Source organism: Bos indicus, chromosome 1 (assembly GCF_029378745.1).
Source record: "Bos indicus isolate NIAB-ARS_2022 breed Sahiwal x Tharparkar chromosome 1, NIAB-ARS_B.indTharparkar_mat_pri_1.0, whole genome shotgun sequence".
Lineage (NCBI taxonomy): Eukaryota > Metazoa > Chordata > Mammalia > Artiodactyla > Bovidae > Bos > Bos indicus.
The window spans coordinates 58892766-58910041 of record NC_091760.1 but is presented as its reverse complement, the minus strand read 5'-3'; the positions used below and the strand labels follow the sequence as shown (position 1 = coordinate 58910041).

Genomic DNA, 17276 nt, shown 5'->3' with positions numbered 1-17276 from the left:
AAAAAACCTCTCCTGAACCTCAATGGATGGGACCTTATTAGGTACTGTTAACAACTGTTGAAAAAACTTTCTAGGTCCAAGATGGAGTCACTCCTGCCAAGGGTGCCACATTAGTAAACCAAAACTTAGATAACTTTTTCATCTCTGTAAATGCTCCAGTTTACCAGAAATGTATATCTAGTCAGTCAATCCCTAAGTGCAAGCCAGCTCTTGGCCTTCTCACCCAAACATGGTCAACTGCATGGCCCCAGCTAACCATATTTTCTATTTTTCTGTTTTCTATAGCCAATAAAATCTTCCTTCCTTCTACTCCATTTTGTAGTTCTTCACAAGGAGACTGTCTACTTCATGAAGTGTTATGTATAGTTTGTTTGCATCACCTAAGTTGTCTTCTGTAATCATTTTTAAACAAAAAATATATTAGTGAAACTTCAGTAAGTCGATTTTTGACTTAACTTTTCACAGCTAAAGAAACAACTCAGAGTTCATGTAACTGGACGGCTACTCCAATAGGGAAGTTCAAGCTAAGGATTGTTACAAATCCTCTAGAAGCAACTGACCTTTGGAAATAGACATTTGACCCAAGACCTTTGGGATAAGCACATGGCCTTGGGAAAATGAACAAATACCAACCAAGACATTACACCAGGACCCTTGTCTAATTCTTGTTTTGTTTTTTACCTGTTTACTGATAATTATTTTCATTCTCTGTTACTATATAGATCACTGATGCTGTCTACCCATAGTGCTCCCTTCTTTCCTCCCCCCTTTATTATAATTGTTCAATTGGAACATATTCATATTCAGTAACACTCTACTTAGATTGTCCCAAATAGGACCCTCTGTCCTCAACCTTAATGACTGTTGGATACATCATTCATCATTAGACCTTCATGATGAAAATCTATAGGCTACTCTAGTCTCATCAAATGAGATCATAGAGAATTATAGCCAATGACTATTCCACTTGCACCTACATGGACAAATTACCTTACACCATTAACCTATGTCTCTGCTAGTTTCCCTTCTCCCAAAGAAATAACCAATTATTAAAATTTATTTATCAGTCCCCAGATAATTCTAAATTTGAATTCAACAGCCTTTGTAGGGTGATGGGCCAAATACTTGCCACTTGGAAGAGACTAGTAGAGATCTAAATATGTAAATTCTTGGTTTTGACTTTATGTTGTGATAAAGTCTTTTTTTTTTGGATTTCTGTGTGCCCCTTTAGGCTGCTACTTACTTTGCAGGCATAACACATGGTCTCGTTTGCCTCAGACCAAGACTTTATGCACTTTAATAATTGTATTCTAAGACTTGTTTATGGACCAAGACTTTAATTCTATAAACCACCAACAATGGAAATTCTGACATAGATACAAGCTACAAAAGGAGACCACCCTTGATTGTTCAGGTATTGTACCTGACTCATTGGAGAATTTGCTGACTCATTGTTTATCCTAACACTCAGAGTAGTCCTCTCAATGGAGAGAATTATACAAGTAGAAAAGACTATAAGGTGAATTTATCATTAACTTTGACAGAATTAACTAATATTTTGACATAAACTCTATAAGATATATAAATCACTCTCAACTCATTGACATGAGCAGTGGTGGACAAATCACATTTGCTCTAGATCTCGTTTGCTGTTCATGGTGGTATCTGTGACTGAATATTCAAACAGACAATGACCGGATGATATATAACAATAGAACTTGACCCACAATCTCTGTAGCAGTCAGTCCAGGAAGCCAAACCATAACCTCTGCAACAATCTGCCTAGAATTGTCATGATTTGGTCATGTCTGCCAGTTTCCTTATTTTTGCTCCTCACTACCAAGCAGAGATCTTTATGATTTACAGCCCAGGTTAGGTATTTCTGAGCTTCCCAGGTGGTGCAGTGGTAAAAGAATCTGCTTGCCAATGCAGGAAATGCAGAAGATGCAGTTTTGATTGCTGGGTCGGGAAGATCCCCTGGAGTAGGAAATGGCAACCCACACCAGTATTCTTGCCTGGAAAATTCCATGGACAGAGGAGCCTGGTGGGCTACAGTCCATGGACTCACAGAGTTGGACACAACTGAACACACAGTGCTCTTAGGCATTTCTACAGTTCAAAAATCAGAACATACAAAAAGTGATTCTTCTCAAGGTAGTACTGAAGAAGAATCTTCCCCATATTAAAAAAAAAAGTCATAAAGAATAGAAGCAGGTGTGGAAACAAAGACTATTTACATGAGAATAAACAGATGGCTCAGACGATTAAGCGTCTGCCTACAATGCGGGAGACCCAGCTTTGATCCCTGGGTCAGGAAGATCCCTTGGAGAAGGAAATGGCACCCCACTCCAGTATTCTTGCCTGGAAAATCCCATGGACGGAGGAGCTTGGTTGGCTACTGTCCATGGGGTCGCAAAGAGTCAGACACGACTGAGCAACTTCACTATCACTAAACAGACTATTAATTCAGCATATGGTATAGAAAGTATCATTTGCATTTGGCAGAGTCTCAAAGACAACAGGGAGTGAAAATGTTGATAGTGAAATACCGGGAAGACTTCAGAAATACTCTGATTATAATCTGGGATGCAGAAACTGGAGGTGGGCTAAGCAGAAGTGGGGCTTGTTATGGCTTGGGGAGTTTTCTGCCTCATATTTGGACCATCCAGAGAAAGCCAGATAAATAGCTTTCTTGAGTTATAATCGACACACAACAAACTTCACATATTTAAAGCATACATATCACCTATTTTATAGACAAAATATTTAGACTATTTACATTTAATGTAATAATGTATATCTATTAACTTGTTATTTTCTATCTCTTGTCTGTTATTTCTTTTTTTGCACTTTTCTGCCTACTTTTAGATTAATCAACTATTTTTATTATCTTTTATATCTTTTTATAGATACCATCTCTGTTAGCTATAATTCTTACTATTTTAGTGATAGCTTTAGCGTTTATAGCATACATCTTTAACTAATCACAGTCTACCTTCAAGTAATTTTATAACACATTGGGAATAGTATTAAGTGTCTTACAATAACATACTTCCTCTGACTTTTGTGTTATTGTTGCCATGCATTTTACTTATATATATATATTATAAACCTTACATTTTTATTTTACTTGTTTAAGTAGTCAATTATATATATTTTAAAAATATCATTTGTATATTTTTGGCTGCACTGAGTCTTCCTTGCTGCATGCGGGCTTTCTCAAGTAGTGGACTTCTCATTGTAGTGGCTTCTTTTGTGAAACAGAGACTCCAGGGCGGCAGGCTTCAGTAACTGCCGCATGCAGGCTCAGTACTTGTGGCACACAGGCTTGGTTGCTCAGAGGCCTGTGGGATCTTCCTGGACCAGAGATCAAACTCGAGTCCCCTGAATTGGCAAGCAGATTCTTAAGCGCTGGGAAGTCCAAAGTAGTCAATTATTTTTTAAAGCGATTTAAACAGTAAGAAAAATAATCTATATATTTACTCCTGTAGCTGTTTCCAGTGTAGATTTTCCATTTTCATTGTATAAATCCAGATTTGCATCTGGTATCATTTTCCTTCTGGGGAAGTATCTTTTCTTCCCTCACTTAAAAAATATATTTTTGACAGATATAGAATTCTAGGTTGACAGCTTTTTTAATACATTATAAGAATGTATTAATGTATTGTTTTCTTGCTTGCAATATTTCTAATGAGAAATATGTTGTTATCTTTATTTTTGTTTCTCTGTAATGTCTTCTCTCTGACTGCTTTTAAGATTTTTTTCTTTATCACTGGATTTGATTATTATGTACCTTGATGCAACGTTCTTTGTGTTTCAGATTTTGTTGAGTTTGGAAAGCAGGTTCATGGATAAAGATGCTGAGAGGTGGATTAAATTAGTGATGGGAACTTATGGACATTTTCTTCATATAGCTTCAGTGTTGTCAATGAAGTAGAGAGCAAAGTCACTGGCTGAGACTCAGGACAGAAGAGATGTTGGAGCATAAGAGGAAGTATAAAGTTGTCACTAGGAGGGTAGGAGAATTAATGGAGCAGAGAACTATAATATGGTCTTCAGTCATCTTTAAAGGGCCATTTAAAATTTGTGATCATGAATTTAAAGTCAGTATGGCTGAGTGTTTTTCACCTTCCAGTTTCACCTGCAAGGATATAGGCACTTAGTAAATACAGTGTTGAGTTAGCCAGGATTGTGGTTTTGCCAAGTTTACAGTAACTCAGAGAGGGGCAGGGAGTTGAAGATGTATGCGGGGGGATGATTATATTGATTGACCATTGAATATAACTACATCAAACTTCCTCAACCAGAGCAGAAGCTATTAGAAGGCAGTTCTCTGCATCGAGAAGGTGTTGAACATGTACTTGGTGACCCATGTACAGGTGTGTCTTTTCAGTTGAAAACCAAGAGCTAAAGGAGGTTGCATTATTGGAGCAAATTTACTCTGTTAACCAATGAAATGCTTTGTAAAGATCTTGATATGGGCCAAACAGCTTTTGCTTGTCTTCAGTTCAGTTCAGTTCAGTTGCTCAGTCATGTCCGACTCTTTGCGACCCCATGAATCGCAGCACGCCAGGTCTCCCTGTCCATCACCATCTCCCGGAGTTCACTCAAACTCACGTCCATCGAGTCGGTGATGCCATCCAGCCATCTCATCCTCTGTTGTCCCCTTTTCCTTCTGCCCCAAATCTTTCCCAGCATCAGAGTCTTTTCCAATGAGTCAACTCTTCACATGAGGTGGCCAAAGTACTGGAGTTTCAGCTTTAGCATCATTCCTTCCAAAGAAATCCCAGGGCTGATCTCCTTTAGGATGGACTGGTTGGATCTCCTTGCAGTCCAAGGGACTCTCAAGAGTCTTCTCCAACACCACAGTTCAAAAGCATCAATTCTTCGGCGCTCAGCTTTCTTCACAGTCCAACTCTCACATCCATACATGACCACGGGAAAAACCATAGCCTTGACTAGACAGACCTTTGTTGGCAAAATAATGTCTCTGCTTTTCAATATGCTATCTAGGTTGGTCATAACTTTCCTTCCAAGGAGTAAGTGTCTTTTAATTTCATGGCTGCAGTCACCATCTGCAGTGATTTTGGAGCCCAGAAAAATAAAGTCTGACACTGTTTCCACTGTTTCCCCATCTATTTCCCATGAAGTGATGAGACCAGATGCCATGATCTTTGTTTTCTGAATGTTGAGCTTTAAGCCAACTTTTTCACTCTCCTCTTTCACTCATCAAGAGGCTTTTTAGTTCCTCTTCACTTTCTGCCATAAGGGTGGTGTCATCTGCATATCTGAGGTTATTGATATTTCTCCCGGCAATCTTGATTCCAGCTTGTGCTTCTTCCAGCCCAGCGTTTCTCATGATGTACTCTGCATATAAGTTAAATAAGCAGAGTGACAATATACAGCCTTGACGTACTCCTTTTCCTATTTGGAACCAGTCTGTTGTTCCATGTCCAGTTCTAACTGTTGCTTCCTGACCTGCATATAGATTTCTCAAGAGGCAGGCAAAATGATAGGGAAAATTGAAAAGGCAAAATGATAGGATACTGAAAGAGAAACTCCCCAGGTCAGTAGGTGCCCAATATGCCACTGGAGATCTGTGGAGAAATAACTCCAGAAAGAATGAAGGGATGGAGCCAAAGCAAAAACAATACCCAGTTGTGGATGTGACTGGCGATAGAAGCAAGGTCCAATACTGTAAAGAGCAGTATTGCATAGGAACCTGGAATGTTAGGTCCATGAATCAAGGCAAATTGAAAGTGGTCAAACAGGAGATGGCAAGACTGAACGTCGACATTCTAGGAATCATCGAACTAAAATGGACTGGAATGGGTGAATTAAACTCAGTTGACCATTATATCTACTACTGCGGGCAGGAATCCCTCAGAAGAAATGGAGTAGCCGTCATGGTCAACAAGAGTCCGAAATGCAGTCCTTGGATGCAATCTCAAAAACGACAGAATGATCTCTGTTCGTTTCCAAGGCAAACCATTCAATATTACAGTAATCCAAGTCTATGCCCCAATCAGTAACGCTGAAGAAACTCAAGTTGGACGGTTCTATGAAGACCTACAAGACCTTTTAGAGCTAACACCCAAAAAAGATGTCCTTTGCTTGTCTTGGCTTCCCCCAATTAGGACAGCCTGACTTACATCAAGCTCTCACTACTCTCTGAACACCAGACATACTGGATTTCTTTCACTCCCTTGCACTTGCCACACACCTTTGCATATGTGGCTCCCCCCTGCAGGAATGCTTTACCCTTCCTTGGTAACTTATTCATCCTTGCTTTTCAGTCCTTCTAGTAATTCAAATAATCCTGTAAATTTAGTATCTAGTTAGTATGCCTAATGTTTAGCGCTTGTCACAGTTTTAATTTTATTTTTGTATTGTTGATAGCTGTTTCCTATTATACAGTAAGCTTCCTGAGGATAGAGACCCTGCCCTAATAGTCTCTGGCACACTGGTAGGTATTAAAAAACTTTTTGAATAAACACAAGTGAAAGCAAGTAAATATGATCTGTGAAGCCTGGTGTGGAGAGCTACATCTTTCTTTTCCAGAATTCACAAGAACCTGACTAATGCTATTACACGCCCATCCTCCAAAGCTTTGCCAGGAACTCTGCTCTGGGCACACCAGCCAACGCAGGACACAGAAAATCCTTTTAATCCCCTCAGTTAAGTTCAGTTGCTCAGTCGTGTTCGACTTTTTGAGATCCCCTAGTAATCTCCTGGGCTTCCCTTATAGCTCAGTCAGTAAAGAATCTGCCTGCAATGCAGGAGACCTGGGTTCAATTCCTAGGTCGGGAAGATCCCCTGGAGAAGGAAATGGCAACCCACTCCAGCATTATTGCCTGGAGAATCCCATGGACAGAGGAGCCTGGCTGGCTACAGTCCATGGGGGTCGCAAGAGTCGGACACGACTTAGCGACTTTACTACTACTAGTAAATCCTTGTGCCTCCCTGGTGGCTCAGAGGTTAAAGCGTCTGCCTGCAATGCGAGAGACCTGGGTTCGATCCCTGGGTTGGGAAAATCCCCTGGAGAAAATGCCAACCCACTCCAGTATTCTTTCCTGGAGAATCCCATGGACGGAGGAGCCAGGTGGGCTACAGTCCACGGGGTCGCAAAGAGTCGGACACGACTGAGCGACTTCACTTTCAGTAATCCCCTGCTGCTGCTGCTGCTGCTGCTAAGTCGCTTCGCTTCAGTCGTGTCCGACTCTGTGTGACCCCATAGACGGCAGCCCATCAGGCTCCACCGTCCCTGGGATTCTCCAGGCAAGAACGCTGGAGTGGGTTGCCATTTCCTTCTCCAATGCATGGAAGTGAAAAGTCAAAGTGAAGTCGCTCAGTCGTGTCCGACTCTTAGCCAGCCCATGGACTGCAGCCTACCAGTCTCCTCCGTCCATGGTCTTTTCCAGGCAAGTGTACTGGAGTGGGGTGCCATTGGCTTCTCCGAGCAATCCTCTAGTACAAGCCAAACTGAGAGGCGTCTGCGCACTGGCCTTGCCGGATATACGCAAGAGAATTGGGGTGGGGCTCCGGTAACCTAGGCAACATCCCGGAAGCCGCGAGCTGAGTTAACTTGTGGCGGGCCTGACGGTTCTGGAGCTTGAAAGTTTTTAGTGGTGGTGGAGGCAGCTATCGGGAAACGACAAGGCAGGTTGCAACGATGGGGCGGAGGCGTGCAGCCGCGGCCCCACGGAGTCTTAGGAACCCGGGCTACAGGGCGGGGCGAGTGGTGGTGGCGTCTTCCTGTTTCCTGGGGTTTCAGGCGTCTGGGTTGAGGATCCTTACTACAAAATGCACCTGCGACTCCATGTGTTTTGCGAGTGCGTGTGCCTGTTAGGATGCTGTCTGGGTGTGTTCGTGTCTAGCGCGCTACGTGTAGGAGCATCGTGAGTGTGCGCGTGCGCTTCGCTTTCGGTCACTTCTGCATAGAGCTAGAAATTGATGTGCCGTAATGTATTTTTCAAGGAATTTCCGATCACGCAGGAGAAAGATCAACTACCCAGAGTACTTGGGGACACGGCGGATCGTTTAAGTCGAAAGGGTTTCTCAGGAGGGTCCCCCTGAATGTGTTCTGAAGAGTGAGTGAGAGTTAACCCCGTGGAAAGGGAGTGCAAGTGGGACAGGTGTTCCAAGCTGAACATAAGGAGAGGCTGGGACTGTATGCGAAGACGAGAGCTTTGTTTTAGGATGTGTGGGAGATGTGAGAGGAGAAAAGACTGCAAGGAAAAGTCAGCCAGGCCACCCGGAGCGAGGAAAGGGCCTGAGTGCCAAGCTGAGTTGGATTCCTCTCTGCAGGGGAGAGCTGTTAAAATCTTTTGAGGCAGGAAGTGAAGTGTGGAGAGCTAAACTCTATCTGTATATCTGGGTAGGAATGATTGGAGGGATAGTGTTCGAAAAGAGGTCTTGTTTCCCTTTGATCAGTTTTCCACTAGCCAGAGTGGGTTGGCTAAATCCCATCATAATTGACCCTGCCTAAAACCTTTCAGTGTTTCTTGTACGTCTTTAGGATAGTGTTCAAATTGCTGTGGTGCTCAGGGCCATGTTCTGGCCTCTGCCTTTCTCTTTGTCCTCTTTCTAACCCTCTCAAATATTTGTTAGTCAAGTAGAACCTCTGGAACCCTTTGTAAATGCACTCCCCCGCCCCCAACCTGGAGCATTCTTTCCCCCATTTCTAACTTTTATTCATAGTTCTGCTCTCAGCTTAAACATTTTTAGGGGAGTTGGAGGAGGTGGCCTTTTCTCACTATTTACAGTAAGTTAGGTATTTCTTTGATACTGAATATCCTTCCAACATTAGCCTTTTATTGCAACTGCTCATTTAATTGTGGTCTGACACGCTAAGTTCTGTGAGGGTCCACAATTATTCTACTTCCTCTGTCTCTGTTGCCTGGCTCTTGGCAGGTGCTTTCAAAATACTTGTTGGAATAATAGATGGATGATGAAGTGGGTGAGAGAATGTGTGAAAGGAAAATCCGTTAGAAATAATGAGAACCTGTAAAATGCATTCATGGTAGAGATGAAGAAGAGGGGACATGAGAGAGATACTGGAGGGAAAGAATGAATAGATTCTGGTATATGATTGGCTTTGAGACAAGAAGGTGATGCTAAGGTTTTAAACTGGAGCAACTAGTAGGATGGTAATTCTGTAGTTCAGCATTATTCAGCAACATTTACTGACCAAGCCAGTTATATATCAAGAACTAGAGATTGGTAGGGAGCTGTATATTGGCCATACTGTATTTGAGATATTTGGGAGATGTGCGCAGAAGCCAGGTTAGAAACAAGCATTAGGGGTTTGAGGAAAGGTGTAACTCTGATTTGACACTCATTTTCACAGTGCATTTGTGTGCCCAGTGCACTGATAGGTTGGTGAGATCGCTGAGGGAAGATATGAACTCCACTTTGGTGATCTAGAAAGTATGCTCTATGACAACTGACACCATATTAAACTCATTTATTATTGTGTCTCCAGTGTCCAGCCAGAGCCTGGCATGTACAGACTCTCAAAAACAATTCTTGGACATAGAGAGAGGGTGTCTGATGGAAGGAAGAGAAGACTGGCATAGAACTGAGTGAAGATCCTTGATTACATAGAATGTGAGGAGGTCCTACAGAGCCTGTGAAGAAAAAGAGAAAAGAACAGGAGAGAAAGCAGGAGGAAGTGTGTCATGGAAGCTAAAAGAGGGGCAAGGTTCCAGGAGTGGGTGTCTGTAGAGATGGAAAGGGCCAGCGAAATAGGAAACCAATAGGCTAGAGAAATAGGGACCAATAATTTTAGCAACTAGGAAGCTATTAGTTTTTAGATTTTCTCCAAAGAAATGCAACCCAGATTTTCTATGCTAATTTTAATTAATTTCTATGTTAATTTTATTATTTGACTTGTTAGCCCTGTAAACCATTAGTCTATCTCTGTAGTTTCACATTTCAGCATGTGAACTACAGCTCCCTTATGATACCTGGTACCTGTAAGTGGCACAGAATCCCTTTCTTAGACCACAAAGTCTGATCCTTGGTCAATTATCGGTGATGTTCAAGAGAACACTTTTCAGCACATAAGTAGTTCCTGTGTTGTAAAAGTTTGAAGTGAACTGGAGCTTAGTAAATCCAAGTGCTGAAACAGGCTTCTCCTTCATGAAGTTGGTTGGTGAAGGGAAAGTCAGAGGTGGGACAGCAGCTTCGTTATACTGTGGTGAACTTAACCATTCACAGGCTGGATTTTAGAGTTGGCCAGTGCTTTCATTTTCTGTTGTTCGTTTTTCAGTTGCTCAGTCATATCTGATTCTTTACGACCCCATGGACTGCAGCATGCTAGGCTTCCCTGTCCTTCACTATCTCCCAGAGTTTGCTCAAACTCATGTCCATTGAATCGATGATGCCTTCCAACCATCTCATCCTCTGTTACCCACCTTCTCCTCCTGCCCTCAATCTTTCCCAGCATCAAGGTCTTTTCCAGTGAGTTGGCTCTTCACATCAGGTGGCTAAAATATTGGAGCTTCAGCATAGTCCTTCCAGTGAATATTCAGGGTTGATTTTCTTTCAGATTGACTGGTTTGATCTCTTTGCTCAAGAGTCTTTTCCAGCACCACAGTTTGAAAGCATCAATTCTTCAGTGCTCAGCTTTCTTTATGGTCCAACTGTTATATCCATACACGTTTATGTACATTTTCTGTGCTGTATAGCAAATTATCACAAGCTTAGTGGTTTAAAACAGCACACATATATTATCTCACAGTATCCATAGCTTAGCTGGGTACTGTGATTAAAGTGTTGGAGTCTGCATTCACATTTGGAGGCTCAACTTGGGAAAAATCTGCTCTAGGCTCATTTCCTTAGGTTGGCAGATTCATTTCTCTGGGGCTGTGTGAGTTCTCAGCTTCTGACCAACTTTCTGCTGGAGGCTGCCCACAGCTCTCGGAGTTCCTTGACACATGCCTTTTTCATTGAGTGTCACAGCATGGCAGTTTGCTTCTTCAGGGCCAGCAAGAGAGATTTCTTCTGTTCTATTTTCCTAGGAGAGACACTTTTATAACATAATATAATCACAGGATGACATGTCCACATTTGCCTTATTTTGTTGGATAAAACAAGTCACAGGGGGAAAAGCAAAACAGACTGAAATAGCTAGTCACAGGTCTTGCCCAAACTCATGGGGAAGGGATTGTAGAATGGACAATTCGTTGGGGCTTCCCAGGTGGTGCAGCGGTAAAGAATCTGCCCCCTAATTCAGGAACACAGGAGACGCGGGTTCAATCCCTGGGTCAGGAGGAGGAAACGGCAACCCACTTCAGTTTTCTTGCCTGGAAAATTCCATGGACAGAGGAGCCTGGCAGGCCACAGTCCACGGGGTTGCAAAGAGTTGGATATGACTAGCGACCAAGCATGCACACAACTCATTGGGAGTCATCTTAGAATGACCACAGCCTGCTTTGCTAGGCTAAATTGAAGTGGAAAAAAAAGGCAATAGTATATACTGTCTTAGTCCATTCAGACTGCTCTAACAAAATGTTGGCGACTGAGTAGCTTATAAATAACAGGAATTTATTTTGCATAGTTCTGGAGTCTGGGAAGTCCAAGATCAAGGTGTGAGAATGGTCATATTCTGGTGAGGGTCCTCTTCGTGATTCATAGCAAGCCCCTTCTTGCTGTATCCTCACAAGGTGTAAGGGACTAAGGATTTCTTTGGAGAACTTTTTTTTAGTTGCATAGACATTTATTAAGATACTTATTTGTTTATTTGCAGTAGGAATATTCTAGACTTTGGGACTATGCTCAAAGGTGATCCAAATATGTAATTCTGTGTATAACAAAACATATTTGAAATTTTCAAAGATAAACATGGAAATACAAGAGTAACTTATAGAAGTCTCTTTTCTAAGAGCACTAATCCCAGTCTTGAGGGCTCTGCCTCCCAAAGGCCCTACTTCCCAAAGGCCCCACCTCTTTACACCTTTAGGGGCTAGGATTCAACATATGAATCCTGGGGAAACACATCCAGACCATAGCATATACTACCTTCATTTGCCACTATTGTTGTTTGTTACCTGAATATGGTTTCTTTGGATGTAACATTTTCTTATGCTAAAATTGTTTAACTGTTTGCTTTTATACAACTAACACTCAGGCATTTAATCTATTACTGATATTAATTTCTATATTTCTTTGCCTAAGAAAAGCTCTTATATTTAAATATGTTGTATCCAATGGTGACCATCAGAAGTCACCATTAGTGTACAATAGCTATGATAAAAAATACTCAATTTTTGATATTATATCGACAGCCTCACCATCTAAAGAAACAAGTATATGGACCCTTTGATTGCTCATAAACCTTTGTATACTTCAGATTCAGGGATGGTTTTTCAGAATTGATTCTGGTGGAATTTCAGTCTCTGAATAAATATAGTATTTTAAATAATATAACTTGAAATAAATTATTTTAAGAGTAACATAGGTTCATTGTAGAAAGCTTAGAAAATACGGAGCCAACCAGAGATAACTCAATTTTAGTAATGTTTTCTAAAAGGTACATCATTATAACTAGATCTGGTTGGGAAGATCCCCTGGAGAAGGAAATGGCAGCCCACTCCAGTATTCTTGCCTGGAAAATCCCATGGACCTCGGAGCTTGGTAGGTTACCGTCCATGGGGTCCCAAAGAGTCGGACACGACTGAGCGACTTCACTTTCACTTTTGAGTGTCAGCTCCCAGTTCTGTCCATTATTATGTGTGCCTTTGAGTAATATCTCAAAAGCCCTGCTTTTCTCGTTGGGGAAAGGGGGTTAATCATTGTTGCTGACATCATCATCATTAATCCTTAAATAGAACTCAGTATGTTCTAGGCAGGGGTTCTAAGCACCTTATGCATTTACTGCTACCGCTGCTGCTAAGTCGCTTCAGTCGTGTCCGACTCTTTGCGACCCCATAGATGGCAGCCCACCAGGCTCCCCCGTCCATGGGATTCTCCAGGCAAGAACACTGGAGTGGGTTGCCATTGCCGTCTCCAATGCATGAAAGTGAAAAGTGAAAGTGAAGTCGCTCAGTCACGTCCGACTCTTAGCGACCCCGTGGACTACAGCTTACCAGGCTCCTTCGCCCATGGGATTTTTCAGGCAAGAGTACTGGAGTGGGGTGCCATTGCCTTCTCCTATGCATTTACAGCTAGTGGCAAAGCTGGGATGTGAACCCACACAGTCTGGTTTTATACTATACTCTTAGCTACTGAGCTCTAGTGTATCTTAGGGCACTACTCTCATTGGGTTGTGGGATTAAATGTGAATTGTTTAGCACAGTTTAGTCACTCAGTTGTGTCTGACTCAGCTTCCCTGTCTATCACCAACTCCTGGAGCTTACTCAAACTCCTGTCCATTGAGTTGGTGATATCATCCAAGCATCTCATCCTCTGTTGTCTCCTTCTTCTCCTGCCTTCAATCTTTCCCAGCATCAGGGTCTTTTCCAGTGAGTCAGTTCTTTGCATCAGGTGGCCAAAGTATTGGAGTTTCAGCTTCAGCATCAGCCCTAATGAATATTCAGGACTGATTTCCTTTAGGATTGACTGGTTTGATCTCCTTGCAGTCAAGTAAGTGCTTTATTAATAATGTATGTATATTAACATCATTGAGAATATGCTGTATGTGTTTCTGTATTCTAGTTTTCACACTGAACTTTCTATGTATTTCCCTACATTCTTCATAATATAATTTTAATGAGTACATAGTTCATCATATAGATTACTGACGTTTTGTGATTCCTCTTTGTTTTTGCTGAGTAAATTGAAGATCTCCGTGGCTAAAGAGTAAAATACATTAGAAACCATTTTTGAACAACTATTAGATGTTTTCCATATATTTTATAACAGCTTTATTGAGATATGTCACATACCATAAAATTTAGCCCTTTAAAATCTACAGCTTAAGTTTTTTTTAGTACATTGATAGGAGTTTTGAAACCTTCACAACTAATTCCAGGACATTTTCATCCCTGCCAAAAGAAACCCCATATCCATTAGCAGTCACTCTATTTCCTTTCCCACCAGACCCTCCCAACCACCAGTCTATCATATGTCTCTATGGACTTGCTTATCCTGAACATTTCATGTAAATGGAATCATATAATATGTGACCTTTCGTCATATATTGGTTTCTTTCTCTTGCATAGCCAAGTTGTAGCATGTATCAGTAGTTCATGCCTTATTATTGCTAATTGATATTAAATAGTATGGATACACAATATTTTATTTATCCCTTCTTCAGTTAGTGGATATTTGGGATGTTTCCACTTTTTGTCTATTAATAATGTTGTTATATATACATACAAGTTTTTGTGTGGACATAAGTTTTCAGTTCTTTTGGGTATGTAGCTAGGAGTTAAATTGCTGAGTCATGTGATAACTGTCTTTTAACATTTTTTAGGAATTGCCAAACTATGATCCACAGTGGCTATACCATTTTACATTCCCACTAGCGATATATGGGAATTGCAGTTTCTGCATATTCTTGTCAAAACTTGTTATTTACATCTTTTGATTGTAACTATCTTGGTGGTGTGAGGTAGTAAGTATCTCATGGTTTTGATTTGTATTTAATGACTGGTGATCTTAAACATCTTTGGGCATGTTTATTGGCCATCTGTAGTATGTTCTTTGGAGAATATCTAGTCAAATCCCTTAGCCATTTTAAAATTGGATTTTTTGTTGTTGAGTTTTGAGTTCTTTATGTATTCTGGATTAGTCGCTATAATTGTGTCCGACTCTTTGCAACCTCAGGAACTGAAACCAGTCAGGCTCCTCTGTCTGTGGGATTTCCTGGGCAAGAATATTGGAGTGGGTTGCCATTCCCTTCTCCAGGGGATCTTCCCAGTCCACAAGTTACTCATTATATGTATGATTTGCAAATGTTTTCTCCCATTCTTTTGGTTGTCTTTTCACTTTCTTGATTGTGTCCTTTGGAGCACAAAAGTTTTTGGTTTTGGTGGAGTCCAGTTTATTTTTTCTTTGGTTGCTTGTGTTTTTAGTGTCATTTCTGAGAAGCCATTGCTTCATCCAAGGTTTATGAAGATTTATGCTTATGTTAGGGCTTCCCTGGTGGCTCAGATGGTAAAGTGTCTACCCACAATGCGGGAGACTCGGGTTCGATCCCTGGGTTGGGAAGATCCTCTGGAGAAGGAAATGGCAACCCACTCCAGTACTCTTGCCTGGAGAATCCCATGGGCAGAGGAGCCTGGTAGGCTACAGTCTGTGGGGTCGCAAAGAGTCAGACACGACTGAGTGACTTTACTTTCACTTTCACTTTTCATGCTTATGTTATTTTTCTAGAAATTTTATACTTTTTGCTCTTACACTTAAGTCTGTGATTCATTTTAAGTTAGTTTTTATGCTTGTTGTGAGGTAGGCAGTCTTACTTCATTCTTTTTCATATAAATATCCAGTTGTCCTAGTACTATTAATTAAAAAGACTGTTCTTTTCCCATTGAATTGATTCTTGGCACTCTTGTTGAATATAAACTGACCATAGAGTATAGTTTTGTTTGGGTCTCTTGGTTCTGTTCCATTCCATACCTTTTAAAATGACATTTATGGCTCTGACATTTACTGTGTGACCTTCATAGTCAATTAACTCTTTGTCTCTTAGTTTTCTCATCTGTAAAATGAGAAAATACTTAATGGGATTAGTGTTAGGATTAAAGGCGATGATACATGTAAACACTTTAGAATACCCCCTAGCTTACAGAAAGGAATCAGCAGCTAATTCCATCATTGTTGCCACCACCACTGTCAGCATCATCACCATGATCACTATCACTGTGATAACACTTGATGTTTTTCTCTAACTTGTATGTGATTCATCTCCTTTGCTGGATTGTACACTCTGAAAATAGATATCGTGTTTAAAGAGTGAATTGACGGGATATATGTATATATGTAGCTAATGCACTTCTTTGTGCAGCTTTGTAAAGCAACTGTACCCCATTTTTTTTTAAAAAGTGAATGTGGTTGCTAACAGTATGGGCCAACTCTGGAGAAATACTTGCATTTAGTCATCTTTATCACAGTAGACTAAATGATTTTTTAAAAAAGAGGTCTTTAAGAAAAATATTCGAGTCTGTGTTTTAGGATTATTTGGAGTAAGGGGGTCAGCTGAAAAGTTTTGTAATTTTTCAGGTGTGTAAAGAAGTTCTGGGATAGGAGTCATGTATATGTGTTGCTTTTTAAAATCGTGTGTGTGTTCTCCAATCCTAGTGTTCAGGCAGTGTGAGTCTTTTTCTAATTTTGTATAATGTTTAGTCTAGTGCCCTTAGCATTGCTATTTTAAGAGTGGCAAGCAACTGTTGGCAATTTTCAGATTCTAGCTTAGTATCAATAATGACACCCATTTAGTATTATGTGAAAAATGTACTAGAGATGGTATCATAACTCACTCATTCTCTAAAATTTAGCCACCTTTATTTTAAGGTAAATACACATGTGTCTAGTAGTGATTTTGAGTGTTAGATGCTTCAAAACGAACCCCAGCTATCTCTTGCTCTCTTTCTCCTACATTCATATTGTTCACGTGGAACCGACATTTCGTTTATTCGTTGAGAATTTGTGTAATGGGTGACAAAGCTTATGACTGTTGTTCTAAATCTCTGCTTTAGATCGTAACAGCTACATTCCTGGAGTTCTTTGTTAGTCACATATATTTAGTTTGTTATCATAGTCATCATATGATAACGTAACATATATGACTTTTATCATAGTTATCAGTGTCACCATTCTAATAACTGTGAAGGGAATGAGCCAAGTCTTTTGGTAGCCTGTTCCTTTCATTATGCTTAAATATGTCTTCTGATATTTTAAAATTTATTTTCCTAGATATAATTTTCCCTCTCTGGTGATGATTAATTATTAGTTTTTCATGTATTTAAAAAAATTGATATGATTATTACTCCTAGATGTCCTTTGTCCGAGTGAACCGTTATGGTCCCCGTGGAGGAGGAAGGAAAACACTGAAAGTAAAGAAGAAGACATCTGTGAAGCAAGAATGGGATGTAAGTCTAGGAAGAATAATATGCGGTTTTCCCTGGTGGCTCAGTTGGTAAAGAGTCTGCCTGCAGTGCGGGAGACGTGGGTTCTATCCCTGGGTTGGGAAGATCCCCTGGAGAAGGAAATGGCAATCCACTCCAGTATTCTTGCCTGGAGAATTCCATGGACAGAGGAGTCTGGTGGGCTGCAGTCCATGGGGTCACAAGAGTCAGACACAACTGAATGACTCACACACATAACATTAC

At 40.8% G+C, this 17276-nt stretch overlaps 1 protein-coding gene across 9 annotated transcripts in view; it reads left to right on the top strand.

Moving 5' to 3' along the window:
• Positions 1–7521: 7521 nt before the first annotated feature.
• SPICE1 (spindle and centriole associated protein 1) overlaps positions 7522–17276 on the top strand; it is a 58127-nt gene continuing 48372 nt past the window's right edge. For 4 of the 9 annotated variants that reach the window (XM_019982302.2, XM_019982221.2, XM_070788136.1 and 1 more), the window contains exons 1-2: positions 7522–7659; positions 16941–17036. In XM_019982302.2, coding sequence (XP_019837861.2) covers positions 16941–17036 — 96 coding nt within the window. In that variant the 5' untranslated portion in view covers positions 7522–7659. Of the gene's footprint in view, positions 7660–7878; positions 7899–13210; positions 13588–16940; positions 17037–17276 lie in introns of those variants that run through there. The other 5 variants (XM_070788146.1, XM_070788142.1, XM_070788112.1 and 2 more) reach the window with 4 other exon arrangements.